The sequence below is a fragment of the Trichomonas vaginalis genome, chromosome IV (genome assembly GCF_026262505.1).
Source record: "Trichomonas vaginalis G3 chromosome IV, whole genome shotgun sequence".
Taxonomy (NCBI): domain Eukaryota; phylum Parabasalia; order Trichomonadida; family Trichomonadidae; genus Trichomonas; species Trichomonas vaginalis.
In genome coordinates, this window is record NC_067206.1 from 26671120 (window position 1) to 26695124 (window position 24005).

A 24005-nucleotide genomic window follows, 5' to 3' on the forward strand; every position below is an offset into this window, starting at 1 on the left:
ATTCAGCGTCGAATGGAAGTATTTGCTAATAAATGTTGTTTGTGTCGATTTTTGTGAAGAGTTATTCTTTTCTTGGGTAAGATTTGCTTTTAAATTTGTATTATATAAAACAGAAAAGTTGAAATAATATTCAAACTTTGGCTCTAGTAGATCTGTTTGATGTAGTATTCTACATTTTGCCAGGTTCCACCCCACAAATGTTGAACTTGCTCGTAGCAAATAAGCTAAATTCAACATGTGAAAACGTATTTATCTCAATTTTTTCACCCACCTCAACAAATCACTCAAAAATTGAAATTGTAATATATTAGTAATTCTAAACATACATAAAATTCTAAAGTGCGGACGGTTTGGCACTTTTGGGATCTGTCGTCATTTTTTGGAAAAATATTGGTATTTATGCAAATAATATAAAAATATGCGTTTTGATCTTTATTGACCATTGTCACTTTTGGCATTTACGAGATCTCAAACTTTGCTTAGGGAAAAAAATCTTTTTTTAGGGGGAGGAAAAAAATTAATAGTATGGATGAAAATGAAAAATCTGAAGCAAATATTATTGATATCATTCGAATAACTTTCGATCCTAGTAGTTCAGATCAGGATGTACATAATGCAGAAAAAATTCTTTTAAATTTCATCAATGATTTTAATTTCTTCAAACAATTAACACAAATTGCCATTGAAAACCAATCTAATTTCAGTCTTTCACGATCTTGTATCTTATACATTATTTCAATGATCAAATATTCTAAAAATTTATTCGTTATAAATGATATTTACGAAAATATTATTGGAATATTTAATGATTCGCCAGATTACTTACCAATATTACAAAAATTATCAGATACATTTGTAATTAATGCAGATAAGCAATTGATTTTAGAAAAATTAGTAGAATTAGATGAAAATCTCTCAATTGTTTGCCTTTATTTTTCGTATTCGTTTTCTCAAATGTTTTCTGATTGTTTAAAGTGTCCATACTTAGAAGATTTTGTTAATCAAATTCTTCCAAAAATTATTTCTTTATACGATAACAATAACTATACAATTCAATATCTTTGTCACTCTGTATTTGAAAGATGCCTTTTCGAAAAGGATATTTCAGTTTTTTCTCAAAATAATTTCTTTCAATTAGTTGAATTATCAAGAAGTATTGATATTGATGCCAATTCCCCTTTTAAGAATGAAATTGTGTATTTAAAAATGTCGATGCTTTCATCCATTTTGCAAATTTTCCCAGAATTTCAAATTAATTTTGAAGAATTTAAAAATTATTTCATTAATAATGTAGATGAACAGTCGATATGTACTCTATACTATCCGATATATACATGTTTAGATCAATTCGAGCTCAGACATTTAATTTCTATTGATTTTTTTCAAAAATTTCTTAATGAAGTTTTTATTCCATTTTTAGACAATTTTATTTTAAAAATTGATGAAAATTTCTATGGTTATTCATTGATATTTAGAAGCGAAGACATTTATAAGAATAACTGGTGTGATCCTATAGATTCATCAGCATCTTTAGCAAGAGTTTCATTTAAAGCTTTTGATTCTCAACAAATTTTTGAAATTATAGAAAATATTATTTTATCTAATGAAAATGGTAATGATAGAATCTCAATACTTGCAATGTGGTATTTATCTAATGGATTGGAAATCGTTAGTCCAGAAATGATTGATTTGTTTGTGAATTTATCTTATCAATTTTTAAATTCAGAAAATTTGATTTATCACATTGCAAGTTTCTTATTTTTAGCAGCTGCTGATTATGAACATAACTGTGATGTTGTAAAACAAACTTTTTTGGAAAGTTTTGATTTATCATTTCCGGAAGAAATTAGAAGCTTCGCAATTGTAGCATTACCACAAGTAGTTCAGAAACTTGATAATGATTCCAAATCTTTGATTTCATCTAATTTTGATTTACTTGAAATTTTTTCAATTTTAATTCAAAATTTTCTTGAAAGAGAAACTGATAATTCGCTAACAGAATGCAAGAATTTTATCAAAGCATTCCCAGAAATAATGACTTTAGATAATTTTTCACAAATTTTTGAAGAATTTTTGAAAATTTTCGAATATGGATTACAAAATGATAAAAGCAATATATCAATGTTATCTGCTTCAATTATTGCATTTGTTATACAAAGTTTAGAACCAAATCCTGATTTTCATAAAGAAATTTTAGGATATTTAGAAAATATAATGGAAAATTATTCTGAAACTGATAAATTCGAGCATTCAATTGCTATTGCAGAAGCATTGTTCAAAAATCCTGTTGAAGAACTCATTGATGATTATTTTTCAATATTAATGAAATTTATTGAGATTTCTCAGTATGAAAATTCAAAGATTGTTTTCTCAGAGTTATCACAAATGATAATTTACTTTATTTATGATTCAAAACCGAATTCTTTGAAATATCAAGAATTAATTTCAAAAGCAACCGAAATATTTAAGTCTGATGTTGATGATTTATGTTTGTTATCTGTGGGAACAGAGATTATTGCATCATTCATGCTGAATTTGGATCAAGAATTTTTTAATATTATATCTGTTGAAAATATAACTGAAATTCTTAGTTATTTGATAGATATTTCAGAAATTGATTCATGTCCGCTTCTAATTGCAGCTGTCATGCTTAAAATCCCAGAAATTTTTAGTTCAGAATTAAGAAATGATTTAGTTGAGATTTGGACGAAAGGTCAAATTGACATTGTCCCATTTTTGCATATTTCAACTGTTTTATTTAGTCATTTTACTGATTCAGAAAAATTAGAAATTATTTCGACTGCTGAAGAACTTATTAGTTTAGATGAAGACGAATGTTGTGATTTTGAAGGAGAAAACTTTCTCAGATGGCCATGGTTTAATTTTGATAAATCTGAGACAATCAAGCAGTTTAAAGAAATATATGGTATCGAATAGCCTTATATTAATTTGCTTTAATATATATTATGTGTTATTTATGTGTTTTGTTTTTATTTATAAAGTGTATAGAATAATTATTTGAAAAATGTTTCTAATATCGCTTAATTTCTATCATCATTTGGTTATGGATTCTTAACTTATAAACTAATTGGTTTCAAGACATTTTCATTTCAAATAAAAAAAAATAAAGAAAATATTTGCATCATTTACTATATACAAAACATGTATCGAATGTGTTACGCGTAATGTTACAAATGTCTAACTTATGAAGTTCTTTTCTTCATTTAAAGAGCCAAGATGGCTAGGAGATATCACGAAAGACTGCTTTGAAAACGAATTTAATAAACATTAAATATAAGTCAACAATTTGTACTAATTTCTGAACATTTTTCTCATTGTACCCAGAATTCTATCATCATAATTATAGTAACGATAATTTTTGATGAAGAATTTGAGAAAGAAAAAAAATTAAACGTCCAGTTGAATGGATTCCCATGAAATTCGTGAGGAAAATAGAGTCCTTCGACTTCGTTTAACTGACGCAGAAGAAAAGCTTCGTCTTTTAGCAGATGCTCTTGAAAAAAGAAATGAACAAGCACGCGTTTGGACTCAAAGATGTAATGATCTTGAAGATCAATTAAGAATTGCTCAAGATGCTATTGATCAACAAGAAAGTGAAATCCTAAAGAAGGAAAGTATTATCGAAAAATTACGTCAAATGTTAGAACAAATGAAAAAAGATCAAATATTACAGCAAAATTTCCAATCTGACGAAGCTAAGAAGCTCCAAAATGATATTGAGCAACAGCACAAAAAGTTTTTGGAAACTCTTAATCAATTAAATCAAGCTAAAGGTCCAGCTAAAACTTCATTTGAATTACAGAATGAATTAATAGCTAAAAAAGAGAAGCAATTAGAAGATTTAAAGAAACAATTACAAGATGCATTAGAAGCAAAGGAAGCTGCTGATCAATCACTCGAAGATTCAGAAGCTCAATGTGAAAAGCTTTCTCATGAAAGAGATACATTTCTTCGTTTGAATGAGGAGCTTATGGAAGCCCTTCGGGAAGCAAAAAGCGGAAAGGCTGAACTCGCCGAAATTGAAAAGTTAAAAGCTCAAATTGACAAAGAATACCAAAAAGTATTAGCTTTACATAGGCAAAGAAAGCAGTTAAAGAATGTCATTTTGCAGCTGAAACAAGCTTTGGAAGGAAAAGAAGCCCAAATTCAAGATCTTTTAAATGAACAAAGAGGGTATCAAGAAAAAGCTTTAGAATCTGATGGTAGGATTCGTGAGTTAAATAAGAAGATAGATGATTTGAAAGGCGCAATTTCTAAAATCAGATCTGAAGAAAGAGCTTACAAAGAGCGTGCAGAAGCTGCTGAAAAGAAAGCAGATGATCTTCAAAAGAATGTTAGGACTTTAATTGATGAAAAGCAAAAACTCGCAGAAGATCGAAATATCAGAGCTCAAAAACAAATTATTAAACAGAAAAACGGAAAGATAGATGCTGGAAACATCAAAGAGTTGCAATTGAGAGTTCGTCAAGAGATGGAAAAGAGATTAGATGCTCAAGAAGAAGCAGCAAACTTGAAAGATGAATTAATGGAAATTAAACGCCAAAATGCATTACTTCAAGAACAAGCAAATGATGCAATAGGTGCAGATTTACAGCCATTGATCGAATTGCTTAAAGACCTTAGAGTTGAAGCAGTTGCTGTTGATCAAGATCTGTTGAATCTCATTGATGAAATTCCTCCTGCCAAAGAATTAGTTTTTCCTGAAATTCCACCAGGAATCTGCGAATCAGCTGCCACATTAATATCAAATGTTGCAATGCAATTCCAAGATTCACAAATAGAGAATAGAGAATTGAGACTATTAGTCAACAAATTCGCTAGAACAGCTTCTATTTATCATAGAATTTCTACTGTAATTGCAAAGTATCCAATTTTATCAGCTGATGATATTGCAACTCAGGAAGATAGAGGTAATTGGGTATTACCAATAGAAACTGAGCATTTGCAGAGAACAATTGTTAAATTGCATGAACTTCTTGTTAGAAGAGGGAGATCAGATAATTAAACTTGTTCAGGAATAAATTGTTATATGTTATTGTTCTTAGAAATATTTGTATGTATTTCACATAATGTTAATTCTTCAATCTAAGTTTAATTCATAAAATTCAAAATAAAAAATTAAAAGTAGGGATAAAAAAAATTAAAAGTTAGCCACATTTCATAAATTATAGTGTTCTGAATGATTGTATTTGCTCTAATGGACGGACCTGTAAGAGGAATTTCAAGATCTTTGAATGCATTTAGCTGTGCTATCGCTCTTTGATTGTCATCTGTTTGGAAGTAATGTTCTAAATATTTGCGATAAAAGACAGACGAATATTGACTTTTGTCATTTGGGGCGGAATGATCATGTTCTTCAACTATTTTGATTAGTTTGTATTTATTTTGATCCAAGATTGCAACATTAAAATGTGCAGGACATTTTGGATATTTGCAGTGGAATGAAATCTGAGATCTTTCTTTCCTGACACGTTCACCATATCCATACTGTGCTTGTATTTCTTGTTTAACTCCAAATTTACAAAGATCCATAACAGTAAAGATAGTTTCTTCTTCTAATTCCATTTGAAATTGAAATGAAAATTAAAAATTCAGAAATTTGAATAGATTTGGTCTGTAATTAAATGAGAATAGCAGTTTGTTCGTCATTGTTTGAGGCAAGAGTATTATAGGAATATTATATGATGGATTTGAGTTGCATATAAAGAGTGCAAAAGGATAAAGAGAGAGTATTATAGGAATAATGTTAGATTAAATTATTAAATTTTAATTCTTTATTTTTTAGGATTGTTAGCTTTGTAAGATTGCTTTCTCACAAGAGAAAACAAGTATAAGGTTGAAGCTGTATGTATTAAAGTTATAAATATTTGATTTTAAAAAAAATCAAGATTTTAAACTTTAAAGGTATTAATTATGATTATCTTTCTTTAGCTTTGCATGCTGTATGCTACTTTTGGAAACTGCTCTATTGTATTAGAATGTTTTTAAATTTTGCACCTAAAAATGCGTAATATTAAAAATTAAGGTATTAATTATGATTATCTTTCTTTAGGTTTGCATGCTGTATGCTACTTTTGTCTTTGAGACATTCCATGATTTAAGTTAAGAAGCTAAATTCTGAAGTTTACATGATCCTCTCGTGTGCACCCTTAAAAAAATGCAAATAATTGAATACTTTACTGGCCGGGCAAATTTGTCGCCGCCCCGCTAAGTAATCCATTATCCAAAAAATTGACAATTTTTTGAGAAAGGTTGAACAAACATAGCGAAATCGAGTTGTTATTCAAACTAGGATATAAATATTGGATTTTTATATGTCACGTTTCAATAGCTTTTGAATTGGATTTTTTTCGATACCGGAAAATGATGCAATCTCAAATAATCAATGCGTTTATTTTAACAATTGATCTGATTCAGATCACATGATCATCTTCATCATATTACATCATCATTTTAAGGAGTGGCCCCACATGATCGTAAAAATAAATATGTAACAATTTTCGATAACTTTAAAATCATTTTTTTTATTATGATTTGCAAATAAATAAAAAACATTCTTATATGGTTTACCAAATTGTGAGGATGCTATTTTCCATAATATTTTTGCATTAATAGTTTTGTTAATAACCCGAAGTCCTCATTTTAATTTTTTACACAAATATTGGATAACACAAATAATCGCAAGTATTTTGGTAAGATTATAGATTATGTAGACCTTTTAATGTTTACTAAAGAAATAATGATAATGGGAAGCCTATTAACTTCTGAAATACGTTTTTTGATAATTGCAAATTCTGCTTGGCAAATATCAGTTGAAAGATGAGTCAAATTGTTAGTAAATAGTTTTCTTGTATTTTTAGGTACTACATTTCTAAGAAATGTTGATGAAATCGAATTGTCAATGTAACAACTATCAACTGTTAATTGATCATTACCATCGTTATATATCAAATATGAACCTTGAGGAACAGTGTTGTTAATAAAAGAACAACTTTTTACAGTAAGAGAATTATCTGAATGGTAAATAATAATTCCAAAATCTGATGTTGCTATGGTATTATTTATAATATTACATGAATCAATCAAAGAGTTATTCCAAATACTTAGAATCATATTACTTGTTGCTAAATTATTAACAACAGTTGTATAGTTATATTTTGTTGTGTAATTAACATTAGGACTTTTTAAAAAACCAGCAGGTCCCAAAGATGCTTTGCATGATGAGAAATTTGTTGATGAAACTATGATGTTATCACGTTCTGCCCAAATAGAACAACCAACACTTTTTTTTCCTACATCGAAAAGGGAACTTTCAATAATAAAGTTTAAGTTATCTTTGTCAACTAAAGTATATGAAAAATGTGCTCCACTTTGGCTTTGGCATTTTGTACAACAGAATTTTCGTTGAACAATAGAACTATTACTACCAATTTTGAAGTAAATGCAACTTCCACTTGATGTTGAAGTGCATTTACTAAAAGAACAACGATTATGTAGGAATAAAGTGTTGGTAATTGAGCTAAAGTAGATAACTCGGTCGTTATCATCAAAAAAATTGCACTCATCTAAGTAATATTGACCTTTACCTGCTGAAAGATTACAATTTTGGCAATGTTTGGTTGGATCTTCTGTAAATTGACTTTTGAAGTAACTATTCCAAATATTGTCATCCTCTAAAGATAGAATTATGGTGAACATTTTATTAATTTGTCAAAAAATGCCATCCTATCGTTTTTTTAGAATTTGAAAAAAAAATGCACTCATCTAAGTAATATTGACCATTTAAGGATACTGGATTGCAGTTTTGGCATGATTTGATTTCTTGGCCTGTAAATTGAATGTTATAGTATTTGCTCCATGGGTCGTCATCTTCAGATGACTTCCCAGCAAATTCATGCAAATTGACAAAAAAACAGTTTCTAATTCCTTAGACTACTTCCTTCCATATAATAAGAGATTGCATATTCATTTTTTGGAGTTTGCAATGAGTATATTCGAGAGTTCTTTCAAATTTTACATTATTTTAAATCAAGATGTTTATTGTATAAATTTAAATTTATACAAAAGGTTTATTTATAATATTTAAGCATGTACATCTAATTTATATATAATAATATATGGTTGTATATTCAAAGCTTCTTGTTCAGCGATTGATGACACAGATTCATCATCGAAATAAACAAAACCAGTTTTATCATGATAAACACTTGTATAATGTCCACTTTCCATTGTTCCATAGTGAGTAACGAATCCAAACAAGCTATATTTCTCATCAATTCCATATTTATCAAGAGAAATTTCAAGAGGTAGTTCCACTTTTATGTTATTTTTGATGAAACCATTATTTCCAAATCTAAACCTTGCCAAATGAAGAATTAAGAACTGTGGAGTTGTCGCAATATGTGGAATAATAGCACATCTTGTTGTATTTCCACATGTATCACATTTCCAGTCATCACCTGATGATGATTCACTGAAATATGAATCCAAAACTTCTCCTAATGTTGTTGATGCTCCATAAGGAACACAAAGAGAAATAGCTGTCGTGCGTTGATATATATGAGTCACAGAATTGCATGTTTCACAGCGCATCTCACTATCTAATATAAAACTGACACTTTTGTCAATAGTCGTCGTGTCAATTTTCTTTACATTTTCGATATCATTTCCAGACAAATCTTTTGCGTTTCCGCCCATTTCATCGCGTAATGAATCAAAGAATAGAGTGAAGAACTCGTATGCATCTTGCTGCTCCGTCACAGATAAGAAAGGAAGCCTTGCAAGAAGGGCAGAAACGAATTGGCCAGGTTTAATCGCGTGACCAGAATTTTTAAGATCTGTTGACAAATATTTAAAGGCTTGAGCGAGAGGAGCCTTTGAACCATTGACCTCGTCTGGGAGAAGAGGTAGTCTGCTTTAGTAATTGCAACGAGGAATTCATCCAACATGAGTTTCCGAGGTTATGTAGGCCTCTAGCCATTAATCCGGATTTAAGTGGTGCTGCAGAGACGACTGGCTTCGTTTCTGGCTGTTCAATGTTAAGTAATTCGGCTAGTAATGTTCCTTTTTCGATTGGTATGTATCTGTTGCATTTTGTACAATAAATTGTTTGATCATTAATTGATAATGCAAGAACATGCTTGTCTTCCATATGCTCTGCAAAGTGCTTTTCATCTAATGCTTGACCACAAACTAAGCAAAGTGATAGATTAGTCGGGTTATACCAATTAACTAATGGATGTATACTTTTGAGATTTTTAATTTCATTTTTAGATAGTGGGTTCTTCGAGGATAATGCTTTCATGCAAGTTTTATTGTTGAAAAAGTTTCTAACTCTTTCTTCATTAATAAATTTAAATTCTTTGCAGGAACTAATGTATCCAGAGTTTTTATTTCCTTTCTGCTGTTCTTTCTGATCTTTCTTTCCTTTCTGCTTTCCTTGATTTTGTTTGTCATGCCCCTTTTGTTTACCTTTTCCTTTGCCCATTCTTGAAAATGTGAATTTTTCCAACCATTTTGGAAATTAGATATTGGAAAAGATTTAACTCAAAATTTTCTTCAATTAAAATCATGGGTTATTCAGATTTTAATTTTCTAAATTTTTAGGCAACATGAGCTCATATTGTTTTGTATAAAGTAAAAAATCAATAGATAACTTTAATATGAAATCAAAACAGTACTATTTTATTACATAAAGGAAAATTTATACTAACAGCAGGCTTTTTCTTGTTGTGGAGCAGCTTGATTTGTGCTTTCAAGAGTAGAAGACTTAGGAGGTTGCGGCATCGATACTAATTGCTGCTCTTGATAGAATTTCAAACCGATTTTTGCTGCATGCAAAAATGCTTCATCGACATTGTAGCCTGTAAGTGCAGACATATAAAAGCAATCTGCTCCTATAGAGTTTTTATATTCTATTAGATCATTTTCTTGTGGATATGTTTCCACTTCATCTTTTCTATCGTATTTATTAGCCAAAATTACAATAGGAATACCTATTGGTCCTTGGGATCGAAGTTCCTTTACCCAAAACTTAACCATTTCGAAAGTACTACTTGAAGTAAGATCAAATACTATTAATGCCACATGAGCATATCGATAATAAATGGGACAAATGCTACGAAACTTCTCTTGACCAGCAGTATCCCATACACAAAAATCGAAATTGACATTATCTATAGTTAAATCTGTTTTTAAGCAAACAGCTGAAATTGTTGCTGCAGAATTAGGATCCCATTTCTTTAAATGATACCTATTATGAAGCGAAGTCTTTCCCACTCTTGAATCGCCAAGCATGACAGCTTTGACCTGTAATTTTGACGTCGCTAAGTAATCCATTATCCAAAAAATTGACAATTTTTTGAGAAAGGTTGAATAAACATAGCGAAATCGAGTTGTTATTCAAACTAGGATATAAATATTGGATTTTTATATGTCACGTTTCAATAGCTTTTGAATTGGATTTTTTTGATACCGGAAAATGATGCAATCTCAAATAATCAATGCGTTTATTTTAACAATTGATCTGATTCAGATCACATGATTATCTTCATCATATTACATCATCATTTTAAGGAGTGGCCCCACATGATCGTAAAAATTAGTTCTTTATGATGCAAAAACTCAAGAGAAATGCGTCTTTATTTCCACAGTTCATATACGAACATCAAGTACTAGCGTTAAAACCCATTAGGTCGGTGATTATCAATTGCGAACTTAAATCTAGAATAGTTTTAACTAACAGGATAGTGAGCGTTTTTGCGTTATTGAATACCATTGCCAATCGAAGACTATTTGTATTCGGCTAAAGATTTGACTAAGAACAACTTGCTCACCCTACTTGGAACAACATATTAAACTTTAGGCGAAGCACTAATATATTTTAATGTATTATCCCTGAGATTTATCAACAGCTTTGAAATTGAATAAAGATATGAAGAATTAATACGTATTGTGCCAAATATGACATACCATATTGATTTTAACATAATAGCATACTATCAGTGAATTCTATATGCTCGAATCTAATAGAGAATAATGAATCATATGTGATATTTAACTAGAAAACGGAAAAATCATAATTATACATGTTTGAGATGATAAATATTTCTAATGGAATGAGTTTCAAAAAAGACAAAATAGAATTTACAAAATCAAAATTATCGTCATAAATTAATGGAGGAAGAAATTTTATTACAGTATATAGTATTTTGTAGTGTTTTAGTGGTAATAATAGCACTGTTAGTTTACTCAGTTATTAAATCTCGAATGAGACCTTCACCAGATAAATTCATTAAAAATCATCTTCAATTATTCAATGAAAAGAACGATATTTCAGCCGAAGTTAAAGAAGACAAGAAGGATGATATTATACAAGAAGATAAACATGAATTGGCCGATGATAATCCTAAATCTAGAAGACAACAAGGATTTTTCCAGCCAAGTTTCCTTCCACCATCATTACTTCCATACGATACAGACAAAGAACAGATCTCGGCTCTTCCAATTCAGAACTTCTTACTATATCTGATGTACCAGAAACTCAGAGTAATAAACAGCCAGCTAATGAAAAGAAGGCTACCTATCATAAATACGATTCAATTAGAGATGAAGCTCGTAAATTGTTTATAGAAAGTACAGAAAAAGAAAGAAAAGAGAAAGAACAAAAAGAAGCAGAGAAACGTAAGAAGGAAGAAGAGGAGAAGGAAGCTGCAGTGAAAAGGAAGAAAGAGAAGGAAGCTGAAAATGAAAAACAAACAGCACCTAAGGCTGGATTAAGTTTATCAATGACAAAGTCTCCATCAAAAGATAAAGCTGCAGAAGCAGGTAAAACTCCATCTAACGGCACGACTCTATCAACGAAGCCATCTCTTAGTACTACCCTCAAATAACCATATAATTTGGATATAATAAAAGTTATATTAGAGTGTTTTAATAATTTGTTCAACTGATTTTTTACTAATGACCAAATTTGATATAAATTTTTACTGAATTTGCAAATATTTGGATAGATTTATCATGAAAATCTCACTCAAATCGATAGTATATACAATATATCTTCTTTCCTGCTTAATTTAGTTTGGGCGAGATTTTGCACGTTTAGAGAAAGAAAATGTCGAAAATCGAAGTTCCTCATTCAAGGGAAGGAGGAACTTACGATGAGTATCAAAAATCTCTAACAGATAGGTATCTTAAATGTATTTCATCTCTTGAACAAAGTGCGCAATCCCTTGCAAACGAATGTAAGAGTCAAATTTCAAAATCTATTCAGGAATATCAAGCTTACAAAGCAGGAGAAGAATCAAAACTAAAAGATATACTTGATTCAATGAAAACTACATCGGTTTCTTTTGAAGATTTGAAAGAGCAAGTTATTCAAATCGGAGAAAATGTTTTAAACCATGCAAATGAATTAAAATCATCATCAATGATTGCATATCAAAAGTCATTTGATCAATTACAACCAATGATCGACAAAATTTACGCTGATTTGAAAGATCAGCTTCCAATTCTCGATCCACAATACTCTGATAGACTTCCAACGGCAATTAAATCTCTTAATGAGATGTTTTACAAAAATAAAACTCAAATGGAAAAAATGTTTGATTCTTTTATAGAATCAGCAAAGAAATCCTCACAAGATAATGTAGATGAGTTTCTTAAGAGAAGTGATGATTGGAGAACAAATAGATTTGAAACTGTTTTTAATGATGCAAAGAATAAGTTGGATCCTTTAAAACAATTAGAATACGGAACAATCTTCGAAGATTTCTACAGAGAACAAGCGAAATTTACACTTTGCTTCCAAAAAATCATTCAAAATTATACAATTATTATGCCACCAGATAAATTCACTTCAAAAGACGTCGAACAATGGTGGGATAAGGCTGAAGAGATGCTACAATTCCATAATAATTTTATAAATATGTTTACAACCAAAATTACTGATCATTTAAACGCGAATATTCTTACAAATTCAAATCTCTTGCAAGATGTCGAACAAGAACTCCAACAATTGAAAGGAGATGCAGAGGCTGCTAATGCCATTGCAGAATTAACACCTCTCCACAAACATTCTCAAAAATTAAATTCAATTTTCATTGAAAAATTGACAAAATTCTGGGATGGTAAAAGAACAGTCTTACGTAAAGTATTTGAGACTCTTCACAGCTTCATATTGCCAATTGTTCAAAGATATGAAAAATATATCAATGAAACAAAGAATTGCTTTGATGAAGTGAGTAAAAATGTTACAACAGTAACTAATAAGTCAAATGATGAGATAACAAAGTATGAAACTCAATTTTCAGAGAAAGAAGCTGAAATTTCGTTATTAGCTAATGAAAAAGACATAAACAATACAGTTACTGTATGCAAAGGTATATTAGATCAGATAGAAAAGGAATACAGATCATCATATGATCAAATTGTTGAAATTTATGACCAACAACCCGAAAAAGTCAAAAAACTCTTTGAAGAAGGCGAAACAGAGCTCCTTACCATATTGAAACTCCGTAAGACAGTCAATGCCCCTGAATTCGACAGCTTTGTGAAAGCTACAAATTCTCATTCGAGAATTAATTCAGCAAGAAAGTCATCGGCTATCCTTAGACGTCCCAAACTCAAAGACTTGAAATTAAATATATTCATTTTCGGAGCAAACAACGGAGCCAAATTCGAAGAAATCGAGCCAATTACTGTAATTCCAGAATTCGACGAAAATTCCGACGAACAGAACAACCAAGGAAATCAGAAGGGCAAAGGCAAAGGAAAACCTCCAATTCCTAAGCCGAAAAAGCCACTTCCGAAAACTCCAAATAGTAAGAACAAAGGTAAGAAAGGAGCTCAAGATAACGAAGATTACGATATGCCAGAATTCAACCTCGTAACAAGTATTCCTAAAATTGATGATCATCTTGCTATTGAAATTTATACTCCTCAAAACAACGAAATTTCCTCATGGGTTAATGAATTCAGGAAATCAGTCATATGTTCTATAAATGACCAATTTTCAGATGTTGTTTACAAAGTTCAATTCAAATTAGAACGCAACAAGTGGGCAAAACAGCTTAATGAGCGTATGAGGACTCATGCACCTCGTTTGAGTCAGTTAGAATTGAACACAGCCAAAACAAGAGTTCTCCAGATTGAATCTCGAAAAATGTTATTAGAAAAACATTTCCATCATTCGGCAGCGAGCTTCAATAAGACTCTCCAAGTCATTGAGCCAAGTATTGAACAGTACAAACAGTCAATGTTCTCTAAAATCGAAGAACTTCGCCCATTAATTAACAAAATTTCCGAAATTCATTCAGTTCAGCACTTTGTTGAGCTTGAACAAGAATTTAAGATTATGGAAAACCATTTTCTTAGTGAATACGAAGAAGAGAAGAATAAAGAAAAAGAATTAGTTCGAAGTTTAGAGTCATCATTTAAACAATTAAATGATCGATTCATCGAAACTGTTTTAGCACAAGATTCATATTCCAATGATGAACGGACGAACGCAATGGCCTATTTCGATAAGATGAACAACCAAGTCTCTAATATTTATAACGCATTGAATGAGAAGATCAACAATGCGTCAACAGAAATCGAGCACAAATATCAACAATTAACAGAAGAATTCCAACAATTAGTTCCTAAACATACAGTTGATGTTACATTCATTGAATCATTGAATGCACAACAACATGTTGCCAAATCCAAATACGACACATTGTGTTTCCGGAACAGACAACAAGAACAAGAAATCGATTCATTGATTTCCCAATTAAGTGAAGCATTGCAATCTGAAGAAAATCCACAACAAAAGATATTAAGCGAATTTGAATCTATCGAACGCTTACGTATTGCATTAGTCAAACGCGGCAAGCACCTGATGATCATGAAAAGCGATATTTCACATGATCCTATTGGTTACAACATTGACTTAGAAACACAAGTTGTTAGTAGTGATCATGATAAAGAACAAAACGATAAAGACAAGAAAAACAAAAGAAATCAGAAGAAACCTAGCACATCTAAACCAAAGATTTCATCTAAGAAAGCACCGGAACAAGATTCTCTTGGCACAATGCAAGGCCAGATTGATCAGATCACATCATCGTTGACTCAAACATCAACAAAAACTATCACTGACTACTTTTCACAACTTAAGACAAATAAGTCGAACATTTGCCGAGTCAACGAGATCAAACCAAACCAAAATGAGTGCATTGATAATGTAAAACAAGTCTGGAATAAACAGATTGAGAACAAAGAACAAATCTTTTCCAGTTCCGGTTTGAAATACAGAACACAAGTTTCACAATCTCTTCCATTATTACGAGAAGCCACAGTTTTAATATATGATTGTGTTGTTAAGTATTATGCGGATAAAATCGAATTATTGACTGTTGACAACAAAGACGAATTCAACAATAAAATGAAAGAATTAAGAACACAACGCGATCAAAACGTCAAAGCATTGAGTCCTAAATTATCCGATTCAAACAACATTTCCGAATTAAAGAAATTGTATAATTCAGAAGAAGAACGACGTAAGAATGAATTAACCGTTATCCAAAACTACGAGAACTCTATTATCGAAACAGAGAAGAACGTAATGAACATGTTCACATCACATTTACCATTAATCACATCTTCATTGATGTCATTGTTTGATAAATTCCCATTATTAGAAGATTTGATTCCAGGTCCAGTTGCCAATGAAGAACGCAGGACATTGAAATCATTGATTAAAGACAAAGAAAGGAAGTCCATGCAATTACCAGATGACCAAGACAGACCATTCCATGTCCGGCAATGGCCAACATTACCTTTAACAATGGAACCATTGTCTTCTATGACCAGTCAAACAGAAAGTCAAGATCAACAAACGAAAGAGAAGAATTCAGGAAGGAAAACAGTTAAGAAACCAAAGAAATCAGATGCAATCAAGTCTGTTGAATCCGCAATGATGCCTATTATTACATCTATTGACACATCTATGCATCGCGGCGTTATTGTTGAAAGGAATCGCTCATTTGAGGAATATCAACGTGAAATGAAGTCACGTGTTACATCATTTGAAACATATATCAATTTCATGAAAGAAGAAACACAGAAATTCTCAGAATTCTGGTTAAAGTCTATCAACAACTTATGTCCACGCTTCGTCATCCCAAAAGAATCTAAATAAATAAAGTTATTTTGTTTTTTATTTTATTAATTATCTCATAAATAATGAATTTTATGTTTTAGAAGTATAAAAAAAGTAAGATGATAATGTAATAAATCATTGATTAAAGAACAATATTTCAAGTGTTGTTGATATTACAATCAAGAGGTATATTACATATATTCATGAATATTTAGATTCGAATGACATTGACTTCCATCTTCCAAGTTTTGTTGATGTTACAATCAAGAACTCTATACAACAACAACTAATAGTTATGTTAAATATAATCAAATTATGAGATTGTGAAGTGCGAGACTTTTCACCAGACAAAAAATAAATAAATAATCAATATTATCATATTCCATGCTAATTTTTGAGTAGGATTTAATTACATTCATTTATCCATATGGAAATGTAATAAATTCTGTCATCATTGAATTTTTTACAGAACACAGAATACGGATATTTTAGAAAGTTTCTATATAAATAAAAGTAATTTTATTCAAGATAAATAATTAATATCAAATATTTAATAATCGACGACGTGGGAATCGGTGAGAGAAATATTCAATGTATTTGGTTTTTTTGATAATTGCAAATTCTGTTTGGTAATTAGTCAAATTGTTAGTAAATAGTCCTCTTGTATTAGTAGGTACTATACTACTATAAAATGTATTTGAAATCGAATTGTCAATGTAACAACTATCAACTGTTAATTGATCATTACCATCGTTAAATATCAAACATGAACCTTGAGGAGCAGTGTTGTTAATAAAAGAACAACTTTTTACAGTAAGAGAATTACCCCAATGGTAAATAATACTTCCACTTCCTGATGCTGCTATGGTATTATTTATAATATTACATGAATCAATCAAAGAGTTATTCCAAATACTTATTATTTGACATGCAGCTAAATTATTAACAACAGTTGTATAGTTATATTTTGTTGTGTAATTAACATTAGGACTTTTTAAATAACCAGCAGGTCCCCAAGATGCTTTGCATGATGAGAAATTTGTTGATGAAACTATGATGTTATCACGTTCTGCTTCAATAGAACAACCAAAACCTTCTTTTCCTACATCGAAAAGGGAACTTTCAATAAAAAAGTTTAAGTTATCTTTGTCAACATATGTATATGAAAAATGTGCTCCAGATTGACTTTGACTTTGGCATTTTGTACAACAGAACTTTCGTTGAACAATAGAACTATTACTACCAATTTGGTAGTAAATGCAACTTCCGCTCTCTGTTGAAGTGCAGTTACTAAAAGAACACCGATTATGTAGAAACAAAGTGTTTTCAATTGGGTTAAAATTTACAACTCGGTCTTTATCATTAAAAAAATTGCACTCATCTAAGTAATATTGACCTTTATCTGCTGGTAGATTACAGTTTTGACAATGCTTAGTTTCTACTTCTGTAAATTGACTTTTGAAGTAACTATTCCAAATATTGTCATCCGCTAAAGATAGAATTATGGTGAACATTTTATTAATTTGTCAAAAAATGCCATCCTATCGTTTTTTTAGAATTTGAAAAAAAATGCACTCAACTTATTTTTGTCAAAACTAGAGCAAAAATGCCCTAATGCATATGTCCTCCATGTTCTTTCTTGCTGGTGGCGTTAGCGATTATCAGAACAATCTTCTGTTTGCCTGAGAAGAAACGAATTCACCAATTTGTTGAATAAAGTCGAGAATTACATTTTTTGATATAACTTGAACAAAATCTAGCATTTTACTAGTTCACATATGGTTTTTGATCTTTGATCTTTTGAATGTCAGAAATCAAATTTTGCCTGAATATTTATGGTCATATTCTGACACAATGGAATTCGGTCGTGGTATTTTGCCAACAACAAGCAATCGAAAGTATCTATGAATCGTTTCTATTGAAAGAAATAATTATATACCATAATTAATTTTTCTCAACTGGTCAGAGAACGAGAAAAATGCTTAGATCTGAAGAGGATCGATATCATGTGGTGTTGTCAAGCAGTTCGAAATATCCAAAAACAAAATATTAAATGAATAGATTTTGAGATGCTTATATATATATAGTCGGGAGAAAAAGGTATAAACGGGGCAAAAAGGTGTAAACCTTGATATTTAGAAGCCAATATTAATATAAATAGTATCCTTACATTGAGTATATTTGGGCAGTGCATTCAAAACAAAAACCTAAAAATATGTAAATTTAGATATTTTAATTTTTTAAAAAAACTTAATAAGACTCAAAAAATCATTGCTAGTAAATTAAAATAGTATATAAGCAATATCTTTATTCATTTTTGCCAATGAAACTTACAATTCTTTGAATAATTTGCAAGAATTTTATTCTTGTTGGCTTTCATTAAGGCCATGTGTAAAAATATTGTGATTTTTACTGGATCCTTTGGACTGTAATCTGTCTAAATTGACTTCAGCGGGCATAAACCAAATAAATTTCATTATTGGCGTTTTTCTTCGATAAATATTAAGGAGAATGATCTAAATCATATGTGGAACCGTAACATTAAGTGATCATGTGTTGATCCATCAAGGAAATCAGTAGTTGGAGTTGGATAATCCATAATGAAAAATTATAAACGTTCATTTTTTATTAAGTTTTATTTCTTTCATATTTCGATTATTTTAAGGATGTCAATTCGGAAAATTGTTTTCATTTTAGGAGAATATAATTTTCCTTTTCGAAAATTTAAAAAGTGAGACGCGCAGGATTCGAACTTTTTTAAAAGTTGATTTAAATATATTCTAGTGTGTATTCTAAGGATAATATCATATTTAAAATAAGAATATACTAGTTTAGGTGGTATAATTTTTTCGATAAATTTGAGAGCATGTACGTTTAGGGCATCAAAAGTGTCAATTCGCTCAGCGAAAGCCGAGCTAGCTTCGTTCTCGAAAGAATAGGGAAGGAGTGAAAGAGAGTGATACAGATGTTGACACATTCATATCATTTCAACAAATTTTGATCAAATTGAAATGCAATGAAATTCAATTCACTTCATATCCTTCAGTCAGTACATTGACATCCTTCTACATCACAATGATAACTCGTGCATCAATAGTTCTACAACTAACTCAGAAAAAAACAAGATTTTTCCTTCCAGCTTACAGCTTTTAAAAAGTTTCGATGATAAAAATCACTCTACTCTTGTTTATCGATATGTTGTGATAGTAGGTAAACGTATTCTTATCGATATTAATAAAAATATTTTTACGAAAATCTGAACCAATTACAGAGTTATTCATAAAGTTTATGATAACTGTAATTACTTCATCTTTGTTTAATATTTGAATAAACAATTTAATTTAATTTGCATAATTTTTTTTAGTTGAAAGACAGGAAACTTAGTTGAGTTTGTATTATTTTTATCGTTCAATTCATTGTATCAGTGAGTGATCCAGATATTTAAGATATTTACAAAAAATTTATTAATTTGATTAACAAATTTTAATCAAAATAGCAAAAATCTATTTGATAGCTGTAAGCAAACAATAATTTTTATTTCAAGCAAAATCAATTATTTTCATCTAAACGTATAAAATTGTCAATTTTATGAGAATAAATTTAAAATCTCATGAAATATAAAGGAGAGTAATATTTTTCAATTTTCTTTTTTTCTTTGTCTCAAATATTTTCTGTTGGGAATTTTCTTGTTATCAAAAAATAATTTTAATATTTGTTTATTTCATTACATACAATAAAATTTTAAAAACTCTATTTGTTCACAAGAAAATTTTTTCCCTTCATATGAAGAAACATTTTGTTCTCCATTTGATGCTGAGTCTAAATCTCGACTTTTGAATTTTCTTCTTTCCAAATTTCTTTTTTCCAAATTAGAAGTTTAATTCAAATTTTCAATAGTTTATATATTTTCTCAAACCGTCTTAGATTTTCTCACTTTTTAGGGATTTTCTCTCAAAATATACAAAAATAGTAATATCAATACATGTGTCTAATATACTTTAAAACCATCGTGATAAAATTCAAAAACGAAGAGTTCTTCTCTCCAAATTTTTTTCAAAATCAAAAAAATGAGATAAAAAAGCATGTTTGGAAAATTCATTTTTACCATTTTAGGAATTTTCTTCCAAATTGACATCCTTAGTTTATAATATCAGTTTGTTATAAGTAATAGGTATTGATTTTTCAATTTATAAACTAATATAATTTTGTGGCCTTTTTTACATTTTTTGTTATATTGAGAGGCTCTAAATATAAAATCGATTAAATATAATAGTGGAAATTATTATTTGTCGTAGATACTTTTTTAAATACTGAAATTGCATTCATGCATTTATCAAAGTTATTTTTCTCAAACGACTAAAAATTAAAGAGAAATATTATAATTTTAATGCTTCTTGTCGCTAGGATTGTTAGATAAGGCCATGAACCAGATATGGTTTTGCAAATAACGGAATTTGAAAAAGAAAACATTTATAAAAATCAATTATATTATGTCAGATGTATTGCTTATGATATTGAAGTAGCATATCATAGTTCATAAGAGCAATTATGTCATATTCATGTAATGAAAAATGGTAATGTTATTCAAATTTAAGATATTTTAATAGTGATTCAACATTATACTGAAAGCGTGAAATATGTGCCATAAATTGATAAAATCTAATTTGAAATATTAAGTGCATTCCAGAACAAAGCTTCACCATTCCATGAACTTAAAAAGACCAATTAGTACAAATGTTAAATATATTTATTACTTCATATCATAATGAAATTATAAAATCAGAATAATTAGCAAAATTTTTGGTAATTCTATTACAATTCATCTTTTATACTATTTATATTAATAATCCATATAAGTTTGATCAAAAAAACGAAAAATAAATTTAATCATATATTTTTATTTGTTTCATTAAAATAAACACTTTATACTTTTTGTTACAACACAAACTCTTCTTGTGTGAATTCATTACCGTTCTCAACATCAAGAGTGAAAACTTTGGGGCGGCGACAAATTTGCCCAGCCAGTAAAGTATTCAATTGTTTTTTTTTGCATTTTTTTTAAAGCTTCTTAACTTAAATCATGGAATGTCTCAAAGACAAAAGTAGCATACAGCATGTAAAGCTAAAGAAAGATAATCATAATTAATACCTTAATTTTTAATATTACGCATTTTTAGGTGCAAAATTTAAAAACATTCTAATACAATAGAGCAGTTTCCAAAAGTAGCATACAGCATGCAAAGCTAAAGAAAGATAATCATAATTAATACCTTTAAAGTTTAAAATCTTGATTTTTTTTAAAATCAAATATTTATAACTTTAATACATACAGCTTCAACCTTATACTTGTTATAGATAATGAACATATTTTTATAGATATTTTATATGTAGCCAATCATGTATTTTTATGTGCTTAATTGTATTTCGTAGTTCTTTATTTTTTGATTGAAATTTTTAGATAAATTCTTGGAAAACAAATAAAAGTGACAAAGATTTTGACCCAAAAATATGGGGATTTTTTCTTCATCGCCAAAATATAAAAAGTTAGATGTTCCTCGATCAAAATATGTTTTTGATTTAGACGAGGAAATAATAATTCTTCTTTATCGTTATATTGGTACTCAATATCATGGTTTGCAGCAAAATATAGATACACATACAGTTGAGAAAGAATTATTCCAAGCCCTCATAAGTGCAGGATTTTTGTCTGACCAAGCTAATTGTAACCTTAACAGAATTAAGTGGAGCGAAGCATCCAGAACCGATGCAGGTGTTCATGCATGTGCGCAAGTATTATCTTTTAAAGCATCAGGTCTCAAAGGCATTTGTATTGCTGATATTCCTGATTTAATCAACAAACAACTTCCAAGAACCAGTGACATCGAAATTATTACGTGTATTACCCTTCGAAGACAATTTTACGCTCAAAAATTTGCTGAATCAAGAAATTATAACTTTTTATTACCTACAAATGCTTTTTCATCCAATTCAATAGAACATTTAAATTATTTAAGAACTTCTATCCTCCCACTATTCATTGGTTGGCTAAATTATCACAATTTTACATCGAACAAATCAGCTTCTAACCCTTCATCTATGAGAAAAATTGATGTTTTTACTTTTACCGATCCATTTGAAGTAGAAGGAGTTGAATTTGTATTATTTACAATCCATGGTGAGAGTTTTATGCTTAATCAAATCCGAAAAATGATTGCAACAGTAATTTCTGCATCGCATAATTATATTGGAGCTGAAGAAGTAAAAAGGTGCCTTTCTGAAGAAGGTTGGAGTATTAAAATGTGTCCTGGTGATGGTTTAATGCTTGATCATGTAGATTACATAAAATGCAACAAACCATCAAAGAAAAACCCTATAACTTTCGAGAATGATCTGCAATTTACTGAATTCCAACCTGAAATTCAAAGATGGAAGAAAGAAGTTCTGTTTCCCCATATTGCAGAAATAATTAAAAAGAAAGATTTATATCATAAATGGGTTATTGAGTATTTGCCAAAGTATCCATGGAAACCAATTGCAGAACAATAAATCATAATAATAAACGCATAATATTAGTTAGAGATTTAATTCAATTAAAAACTACTTGTTTGTTGATATTTTACATCAAAAAGTGTTCAGAATAACTTTAATCTAATTAAATAGTCTCTGAACGCGAAATCAAATTTAGATATTTTGATGATTATTTCAGTATTAGATTCATTGTATTAAAATTCTTTTAAAATTAAGAAAGTTGTGATTTCAATTGATATTTGATGTAAATTTTAAAATTTAATTCTCAAAAAAACTACAAGTGCATTACTATTCTCATTTTAATTGATTGCTAAGTAAATATAAGATGAAACACTGAATTCAATTATGGATATAAAAATCGATATGAAAAAATAAGAAATTTTGGCTTTTAACCTAAAAATATTTGAGTGTCAGTATTTTAATCATCGTTGATATGATTTTCGTGATCAAGGAGATATGGTTGAATGAATTTCATGAGAAGATGGATAATAAAAGTGTGATGAAGCTGTTGAAATAGTTACACCATTTTTATCAACTTGTTTTTGGGTTGGTCTTGGTCTCCTATACCAAAATGGACGAAGTACGCAGCCGCCTTCCATAATGTTTTTTTCTTCCTCATACTCATAGTCATTACTGTCGTATGTGAAGCCAATTTTGCCAAGGCCATATGGCAAACGGTAATAGATGCCATCATGAAGGTTTTCATTGTATTCATAGTTGAAATCGTAATCATAGTAGTTCATGTCGTAGGCGAAGCCAGCTTTAGCTAAATCGTATGGTGAACGGTAAAAGATACCGCCGTAGAAGTTTTCTTCGTCATCATTTCTGTAATCGTAGACATAGTAGTTCTTGTCGTATGAGAAGCCGGCTTTATCTAAGTCATATGGTAAGTAGTAATAGATACCGTTGTATGAGTTCTCATCATCATCATAATTGTATTCATATTCATTATATTCTTGATAACTGCTGTAAAATGGAACTGATGCCTTATTCTATATTGCTTTCTCGTTATAATCATCCAGATCCCAATAGGGTGGGAATACTCTTTTATAGAATGGTAAAAACAAAAACATTATCAGATTTGATAAAAATTCAAAATTTTCAACAATTTTTTCGATAATGTTAGTACAACAAGATTTTATTTATTTAATATGCAATCTGACAAAATAATTGTCAAGCTGACACTATTATCGTTATTTATCAGAAATAATTCTTTCTATGTCAGACACAAAATTATTCCTATCTGAGAGCAAAATAACTCATTTGTAGCTTTAGTTTTTCTATTTAACGTTCGAATATGAAAAAAAATACA

At 29.7% G+C, this 24005-nt stretch overlaps 7 protein-coding genes and 2 pseudogenes across 9 annotated transcripts, besides 4 other annotated features; 5 read left to right on the forward strand and 4 right to left on the reverse strand.

Moving 5' to 3' along the window:
* Positions 1 to 525: 525 nt before the first annotated feature.
* Positions 526 to 2937, forward strand: TVAGG3_0174050 (armadillo (ARM) repeat-containing protein family; the record flags this gene model as incomplete). Its single annotated transcript, XM_001582176.1, has 1 exon — positions 526 to 2937. The coding sequence occupies one exon, from the start codon at positions 526 to 528 to the stop codon at positions 2935 to 2937; it is 2412 nt and encodes an 803-aa protein (XP_001582226.1).
* A 487-nt stretch (positions 2938 to 3424) lies between these two features.
* TVAGG3_0174060 (biological adhesion protein) lies at positions 3425 to 5026 on the forward strand (the record flags this gene model as incomplete). Its single annotated transcript, XM_001582177.1, has 1 exon — positions 3425 to 5026. The coding sequence occupies one exon, from the start codon at positions 3425 to 3427 to the stop codon at positions 5024 to 5026; it is 1602 nt and encodes a 533-aa protein (XP_001582227.1).
* Positions 5027 to 5217: 191 nt separating this feature from the next.
* Positions 5218 to 6227: a mobile genetic element.
* Positions 6207 to 6227: a terminal%2Cinverted (terminal inverted repeat of MuDR-6/TvMULE4 transposon ID:TVAGG3_0174070).
* A 53-nt stretch (positions 6228 to 6280) lies between these two features.
* On the reverse strand, positions 6281 to 9516 carry TVAGG3_0174080 (annotated as a pseudogene). Its single transcript has one exon — positions 8104 to 9508. A coding segment is annotated over exon 1 (1405 nt).
* A 125-nt stretch (positions 9517 to 9641) lies between these two features.
* Positions 9642 to 10467, reverse strand: TVAGG3_0174090 (GTPase protein; the record flags this gene model as incomplete). Its single annotated transcript, XM_001582180.1, has 1 exon — positions 9730 to 10359. The coding sequence occupies one exon, from the start codon at positions 10357 to 10359 to the stop codon at positions 9730 to 9732; it is 630 nt and encodes a 209-aa protein (XP_001582230.1).
* Positions 10468 to 11168: 701 nt separating this feature from the next.
* On the forward strand, positions 11169 to 11959 carry TVAGG3_0174100 (annotated as a pseudogene). The gene has a single exon: positions 11290 to 11912. A coding segment is annotated over exon 1 (623 nt).
* Positions 11960 to 12122: 163 nt separating this feature from the next.
* On the forward strand, positions 12123 to 16290 carry TVAGG3_0174110 (coiled-coil domain-containing protein 180 family; the record flags this gene model as incomplete). Its single annotated transcript, XM_001582182.1, has 1 exon — positions 12134 to 16204. The coding sequence occupies one exon, from the start codon at positions 12134 to 12136 to the stop codon at positions 16202 to 16204; it is 4071 nt and encodes a 1356-aa protein (XP_001582232.1).
* A 417-nt stretch (positions 16291 to 16707) lies between these two features.
* Positions 16708 to 17679, reverse strand: TVAGG3_0174120 (uncharacterized protein; the record flags this gene model as incomplete). The annotated part of the gene is made up of 1 exon (XM_001582183.1): positions 16708 to 17679. One exon carries the CDS (start codon positions 17677 to 17679, stop codon positions 16708 to 16710), a length of 972 nt encoding a protein of 323 aa, XP_001582233.1.
* Positions 17680 to 21163: 3484 nt separating this feature from the next.
* Positions 21164 to 21186: a terminal%2Cinverted (terminal inverted repeat of MuDR-6/TvMULE4 transposon ID:TVAGG3_0174130).
* Positions 21164 to 21516: a mobile genetic element.
* A 150-nt stretch (positions 21517 to 21666) lies between these two features.
* TVAGG3_0174140 (pseudouridine synthase protein) lies at positions 21667 to 22745 on the forward strand (the record flags this gene model as incomplete). The annotated part of the gene is made up of 1 exon (XM_001582184.1): positions 21674 to 22711. The coding sequence occupies one exon, from the start codon at positions 21674 to 21676 to the stop codon at positions 22709 to 22711; it is 1038 nt and encodes a 345-aa protein (XP_001582234.1).
* Positions 22746 to 22924: 179 nt separating this feature from the next.
* TVAGG3_0174150 (uncharacterized protein) lies at positions 22925 to 23761 on the reverse strand (the record flags this gene model as incomplete). Its single annotated transcript, XM_001582185.1, has 1 exon — positions 23140 to 23436. The coding sequence occupies one exon, from the start codon at positions 23434 to 23436 to the stop codon at positions 23140 to 23142; it is 297 nt and encodes a 98-aa protein (XP_001582235.1).
* Positions 23762 to 24005: the final 244 nt, after the last annotated feature.